The sequence below is a fragment of the Limulus polyphemus genome, unplaced genomic scaffold (assembly GCF_000517525.1).
Source record: "Limulus polyphemus unplaced genomic scaffold, Limulus_polyphemus-2.1.2 Scaffold3539, whole genome shotgun sequence".
Lineage (NCBI taxonomy): Eukaryota > Metazoa > Arthropoda > Merostomata > Xiphosura > Limulidae > Limulus > Limulus polyphemus.
In genome coordinates this window covers 20,600-28,415 of record NW_013669149.1, presented here as the reverse complement: position 1 = coordinate 28,415, position 7,816 = coordinate 20,600, and the positions used below count along the sequence as shown (strand labels likewise).

Here is a 7,816-nt window from a genome sequence, read left to right as displayed (position 1 = left end):
ATCCCATACCTAAACAAGTGTTCGTATCCTCACAGTGTCTGACTTGTATCCCGTACCTCACCAAGTGCTCGTATCCTCACAGTGTCTGGCGTATATCCCATACCTAAACAAGTGTTCGTATCCTCACAGTGTCTGACTTGTATCCCGTACCTCACCAAGTGCTCGTATCCTCACAGTGTCTGGCGTATATCCCATACCTAAACAAGTGTTTGAATCCTCACAATGTCTGACTTATATCCCGTACCTAAACAAGTGTTCGTATCCTCACAGTGTCTGACTTGTATCCCGTACCTCACCAAGTGTTCGTATCCTCACAGTGTCTGACTTATATCCCGAACATCACCAAGTGCTCGTATCCTCACAGTGTCTGACTTATATCCCGTACCTCATCAAGTGTTCGTATCCTCACAATGTCTGACTTGTATCCCGTACCTCACCAAGTGTTCGTATCCTCACAGTGTCTGACTTATATCCCCAACATCACCAAGTGTTCGTATCCTCACAGTGTCTGACTAGTATCCCGTACCTCACCAAGTGTTCGTATCCTAACAGTGTCTGACTTGTATCCCGTACCTCACCAAGTGTTCGTATCCTCACAGTGTCTGACTTATATCCCGTACCTCACCAAGTGCTCGTATCCTCAGAGTGTCTGACTTATATCCCGTACCTCACCAAGTGCTCGTATCCTCACAAAGTATGACTTGTATCCCATTACATCACCAAGTGCTTGTATCCTCACAGTGTCTGACTTATATCCCGTACATCACCAAGTGTTTGCATCCTCAGTGTCTGACTTATATCCTGTACCTCACCAAGTGCTCGTATCCTCACAAAGTATGACTTATATACTCACCAACAATTTGTACCCTCACAATGTATGCCTTGTATCCTCACCAACAGTTTATATCCTCCACAGTGTTTGATACACAAAAAATGTTAATGTAAAAATGATAAAGTTTGTAATGAACTCAATTTGAAATACCTGCGTAAATATGATTTTCTTCCCTTCTAGACACGCCCTCCGCATGTTTTAGTGACATTACAAATTGCAACGATAAATTTATCTTATGTGACGTCATTTTAGTGTCTACTGACTAACTGACAGACAACACACTACTATATAGTGATGTGAGTGGTTAAAATGGGTTACCCCTGCAGGCGGCCTTTGGCCCCTTTCGGGAAAAATTAATTTTTTGCTAGTAGGTTTGTTTCATTTTTTTCAAATTAGGCCTGGGTTTATACTTTGAAGAAAAAATTCACAGAAAGTGTTACATAAGCCTGAAAGGTTTGAGAACCGTAAGCTAGACTCTAGTTGGCCTGGGCCAAACAGATGAGCGTCTGTTGGACTTATCAAGATTGACATGCAAGGATAACCAATCAAAGCATGTTATGCAACTCTAACCCTATTTTTGGGAGTTTGAAAAAAACATATATAGATATATATTTATATGTATGTGTGTGTGTGTGTGTACGTAGACATATAATCAGCCATATGCAACTGAAGTTTTGTTTTGGTTTTTTTAAATGTGGATAATAACCAAATGTATACAGTCAAAGAGCGGCCTCCGGGTCACTGACCTCGGCTCTATCTTACGATTCTTGATGTTGAATAATGCAGAAAGTTCAGACCTGTAAAACAACAGACATTTAGAATACCAGAGTTCGTCTCGCTGCCTCCCTAAACTGTCGCGGACCACTTACGATTTACATATCGATATTCTGTCAATTTTTGTGAAATCCCACGGACTGGCACCGTCCGCCTAACTCTTTTTAATTTCAAAATATTTTAAGAACCTAGCGACGCCTTTGGTTTCGTACCTTCTATACTTCGACCTATATTTCAGAGTGCACGAAAACATAGCTTAAGATGCAAAACGGCTTATAAGGAATCCTTGCGTTAATTATTGTTTTTAATTGTAAAAGTGTATAGAAATTGTCTCAGTTGTTCAGAAGGTGGGAGGAGGGGAGAGATCACTTCAACATATTGCTCAACATACCTTGTTTTAATTATTGAAACTTTTTATTGACTATATTATTTAACCGAAATTACTAAAACAAATGGTTTTATCTTAACCAAAGCTTTTAGTCCTACAAATATAAATATGTATTCATAATACGGATTGGTTATATTTTCAAACGGAAATGTTTCTGCTCATATAATTTTTTTTTGAAGGTATAATATTTTGTGTAGTTGAGGCTGTTATTCGAGACCTAAAAAGTGTATGCCGATATTTGCTACAACATAACTACGTACCTCGCCTTCTATCTGCATAAGTCTCATATTGTCTTCCTCCAGATTCTGGTGTACATAAAACAAAAAAATAAATAAACGTAATTTACGGTGGAAGTTCAAATAAAATAAATAAGTTTGGTAAAAAGTTCAAATGATTTGAAATTTTTTCTTTTTTAATTTTTGAAATATTTATATTGAAATGTTTTATTTGTAGTTAAGCGCAAAGCTACACAATCTGTGTTGTGTATCGAAACCCGGTTTCTAGCGTTTTAAGTCCTTAAACTATAATATTACGTTTTGGAACAACATGGGACCTATTGATCCATCTCAGCCGTTCCATATTCTAAACTAAACTATAATCAGGTGTGAACTCCTTTTCCAAGCTGGCGAAGAATGATAATAATTACATTTGTAATAAGACATTAGTATTACTTTTAGGCCTAGAATGCACTACTATAAATATAATAGGCCTAATACCAATGTATTATATGAAGAATGACTAATTAGAATTTTACACTTCACGACCCCTTATTAATTTATAAGAAAAAAGGTACCCGATCCTTGTTGACAGGATTTTAGAAATATAACAATTTGATTATTTAAGTGTTACTGAAGTTATTATTTAGAATGGGCCAAAAATTAAGTCGTGATCAAAACCAAGGTCCATTTTGTACGTCAGTAAAGAACAAAACAAAAAAAGAATAGTTTTTATTTCGTTACAGACTAGAAACAATTTAAATTATACGAAATTAAAATAAAATTACTTAGAAATTATTTGTTTAGAATTAATATAAATTTATTAATCATAACACAAGTTAAATTGCTTTGAATTGTCTCGTGTCTTTGCTGTCATTAGTAAAGTTTTAAAAACACTTACCATTATAGCACTCCTCAACAATATAACCTGTAGTGAAGAGAAAACAGTAATTATCCAAATATGTTTACAAACTAATCAATTATAATTATATAAAACAACGACTTTCGTGGTTTTCTGACATATAATCTAACACATTCAATAATATTAGACGAATATTTAAAAGTCAAAGAAACTCTAGCGCTTTTCACAGGCAGACCTATCTTTTTCTACAGTGGCGGTAATAATGACAAGGGTAAATAAGAGAGCGGAAAAAATGACAAAGAAAACTGCACAAGCAGGTAAAAAAGTAAAAAAACAAGTCCTATATTTTATGGATGGTATAAAATGATAAAGAAAATTACACAAACATGTAAAAAAAACAAGTCCTATATTTTAGGGATGGTATAAAATGACAAAGAAAATTACACAAACATGTAAAAAAAAAAACAAGTCATATAGTTTAGGGATGGTATAAAATGATAAAGAAAATTACACAAACATGTAAAAAAAAAAACAAGTCATATAGTTTAGGGATGGTATAAAATGACAAAGAAAATTACACAAACATGTAAAAAAACCAAGTCATATAGTTTAGGGATGGTATAAAATGACAAATTCCGAAATAAGCATTTTACATTTTTATCATCATATACATGCGTAAACCCTGTTATGAATTATAATTATTAAGTCAGTTGGTTTATATGGTTTCAATAACTGGTTCAGGCTTAGCTGTTTGGTACTGTTTTCCAAAATACTTTTTGACTTTTTGACCTGTTTGTGTAATTTTCTTTGTATTTTTTCCATTGTATTTTTCCGTTGTCTTCATTACCCCCGTCTTTATTACCAATATTCTTTTTTTCTAGGGGTAAAGGAAGAAACAAGGCCACTCATCGAAAGAGGTCGAATCTTTTGATGGCCATATATCTTTTTGTTTTGTTTTTTCTATGATGAACATGAATATTTAACACATTTTTCCCCGAGCTTAATTTGAATCTGTAGTTTCTTTGTCCCCCCCCCTCCCCACAAAAAAAAGCGACAAAAAAAAAAGATACCTCATGCTGTAGATTAGAGTTTAATGACGATATCGTGTGGTTTTCCTTCATCGTTGCTTGTACATCCAAGTAATTATCTTTCCATTTACGAGTTTCTTTCCAAACTTCATCATTAGGTGGCGTGTTTTTCATTTCCAGCTTCTAATTACAAAATGATTTAAACAAAATCAGTTTGTTATACTTTTCGCTCACGGACATTATTAATATATTCTCTAAGTACGTTTTTATTCAACGAAAGTCATTATCGTTGTGATGGTCTCTATTGTTGAACGAGTTATTTTGGATTATTCATTACAAGAAAGAAAAAAAGTACGTCCGGTTCATTTAAGGATAACAAAACAGGTCCATACGTACGATGCTTGAAAGGGAGTTCTAATTTGTGAGATCAAAAGCCAACACATATTGTGCAAAGCACAATCATCATGCAAAGCATGCTAATGCCACGAGGGGGGTTTGAGGGCAAGCCAAAACATGCTAATGCTTCATTAGAAGAATGTGGACTATGTAGAAAACGTTAAATACCACAAGAAGCTGTGCTATAACTATACAATCATACTTGTTTTACATCACAAAAAACAGGGGGTTCGGCCGAACACCCCCACCCCCTGCGTATTTACGTGCAGAACATTTTATTCCTTAGAATTTAAGTTCCAAGTTCAATATAACCAATGACTACCGACACATCTAACACTAACAGAAACTATGTTTACTTGCTAAATATACATGTATTTCTTCGTCTAAACATAAGTTAAATATACATGTATTTCTTCGTCTAAACATAAACTAAATATTCACAATTTACACTGAACTAGTGAACTGGCTAACAGTCCCGGACCACTCACTCCCTATACAGAGGTTGACTACCTTGTATAAAACGATCTTATAATTTCACCACGTCGTTACAGTCCATGTTACCATGTATGGTCGTAATCTTTCTAACGACCGTGTATCTGGAAAATAGCCCTTCTGTGTAATTTCCTTTGCAAAAGGCACCGTCTTAAGACTGTCATGTTCAAAGCACACCAGTCCTTTCGGCTGGCTTTCTATAATCCATCTAATGTATGAGGACGACGGTTTTTCCAGCATCTATTTCAATAGTCCGAATGCGCAGAAATCAATAGGTGATGTATCCGTCAATTCGACCAGTATGTCTTCGTATGAAATACATAAATACACGTTTCCTTCTCCAGTTGCTTGAGACATGTGGTAATTGAACAGAAATACCATGAAAGTAATTTGTGTACACGTGACTTGTGTCGTCTTTCCAGATGAAGTGCCTTCTTGATTGTGTTGTCTACTGTTGTAAACGGTTTTTACCATTGGCCTTCGTGTTCTCACCTCTTACAAGACGCCACACTTTGGTTACTACGGCTGGGGTACGACTTCTTGATTGTGTTGTCTACTGTTGTTTGGAGCATGTAAACGGTTTTTACCATTGACCTTCGTGTTCTCACATGTTACAAGACGCCACACTTTGGTTACTACGGCTGGGGTACGACTTCTTGCAGGTCTCTTTACGAATGGTCCTGGTACCCAAGTTAAGCCATATTACCTTGTTTTCCACTGCCACTAAGTTTCCCCATCTTGGAAATTCTTCAAAATCACCGATCTAATCCTATCTTTATCATCTGAGTGTATTAATATTTTAGGTCAGAAAGGGCTGTTACATATACTTTCAAAATGCGATCAATTTTCGGTGGCTTCACATTATTTACGAAATGTCAAATAATATGAAAATGTAGTTGTGATGCATGTTGTTCCACCGCAACGTTATATCGGTTGGAATCGTCGCTTGACTTTCTGATTTGCATACCAAAATCGTTTCAATATAACATACCAAACTCCCTGAATTTAGGGCGTTTCGGATAATTCACTCCCTATGCTTAGGGAGAACATGTGCTTTCTCTGCATTTTAAAAATGACCCACTCTGTAGGGAGTTATTTTTAACTTGTGAGGTTTTAGTTAAAAACCCTGTATCTATACATTTGAACTTTGTGGATAGCAATACATTAACTTCAAGATTAATTACATTGATTTAAACCTATTTATTGACATTTACAGATGGTATTTTTAATATAGCAAAAGCCATAATTAACAACACTGACGTAATAACGAGAATGTTTTTCATTATACTCATGACATATGTATCCAAAGAAATAAAAATAATTCTGAAATCAAACTACCTTCAGTTAAGTTGACTGCACTATAATTGACACATTGAAATTTTGGTCTTGGAACCCTACCTATTTTTGAATAATATCGTTTATGTATTATGATTTTGTCGGATGTATCTGGGACTACTTTCGTGTTCAGGGAATGGTGAACCTTTTTCCAATTAAAAGTGATGCCCTCATCCTATTTATATGTATTTTTACGGCAATTTACACTCGCATTTGCACCATAAAAAGTAACACTTTCTCGAAAAATATGAAACGCGCATGTGGTCCTCTTTGACTGAACGGCCAGGGCTAATAGTAACAGATAAACCAATTAATTTGTGCAATGACTTTTGATTATTTAACTGACTAACAGTCTTACTAACTCAGTCTAGCCTAACTCGTTTTTTTTACATGTTCAGAATTTGCAAGTAGATCTTTTGAATGATCTTTCAATACGTTTTTGATTATTGAAAAACGAATATACACTTTCTAGGCACGTGTTTTTTTCGCGTAATAGCTATTTGACACACCCTGAGAAGGTGGAAGACTTTAAAGAAAGGTTGTCTCATAAGGAGTAAGTCGTGAGGTTTATCATTCATAGATGTCCCCTTCTTCATCAACTGAACACTGCCATCTGTTGCTTATGAAATGCATTTTCGTATGATTTAGAAATGTATTTAGTTTCATAAAATTAATTCTCTCCCTTTTAACTCCAATTATGCATTAAACAATATAGTAGGCATATGTGATGAGAACAGAAGATAACATAAAATAATATCTCTCTAAATACTTTTTACTAAAATGAAATAAAAATATATTAAATTGTCTTCTATATTATATGATTACAATATTTTTAAATACATATAAAATATACCAATTTGATTTAAGTCAAGAATCTCGTCAAGAGGAGAAATAATTTTAAAACTAACCTTTTCCAAAATATCAATATTGAGCCCAGCCTCTTCTAGTTCACACTGTAGCCTAACTCTCTCAGCTGGCCTCGGACATCTGTTAAGTAGCGTATTTAGAAACTGGAGCGTCACCCTCTGTTTTAAAGGGGGGAAAAGATATCATGAAAATTTATTACTTCTAGCTTTGAAAATCTCAACACGCTAATTTCTTGAAGGAAATTATTGATCGTAAGTCATTTTGCAAACACGATTTTTGATGAAAACAAATTTCGGTTTATTCCACCGTTAAATGTGTACTTCACAAAACTGTTTACGAATATGGATACCATTTTTGAAGTTTCTCGGCTTCAGGTATTTGTACAGTTTGTATAGCTTGCTAATAAATTGCTTTAAAATATGAAAGTATGATTTAATCTATGAAGCTGTACTCAACCAACATAAACTTTAGGTTTGAATATCACGACACTGCAAACTAATACAAAAGCTCATTAAACATTATATCAGTTTAGGCCTACTTTAGTTGTCTGAGTTGAGGCCTGTATGCTAGAACAGTTCGGCCCTGGTGACTAACTCATTAGTTTTGGATAGTGGCCTAAGAAGAAAA

The 7,816-nt window shown here is 34.8% G+C and overlaps 1 protein-coding gene across 1 annotated transcript in view; it reads right to left on the bottom strand.

Annotated features, from left to right (window-relative positions):
• Positions 1 to 7,816, bottom strand: part of LOC106469548 — a gene marked incomplete at its 5' end in the record, with an annotated part of 29,421 nt that overhangs the window by 1,749 nt on the left and 19,856 nt on the right. The window contains 4 exons of the mRNA XM_022398088.1: positions 2,255 to 2,299; positions 3,111 to 3,137; positions 4,142 to 4,282; positions 7,231 to 7,347. Of these exons, the coding sequence (XP_022253796.1) occupies positions 2,255 to 2,299; positions 3,111 to 3,137; positions 4,142 to 4,282; positions 7,231 to 7,347 (330 nt within the window). The remainder of the gene's footprint in view (positions 1 to 2,254; positions 2,300 to 3,110; positions 3,138 to 4,141; positions 4,283 to 7,230; positions 7,348 to 7,816) is intronic.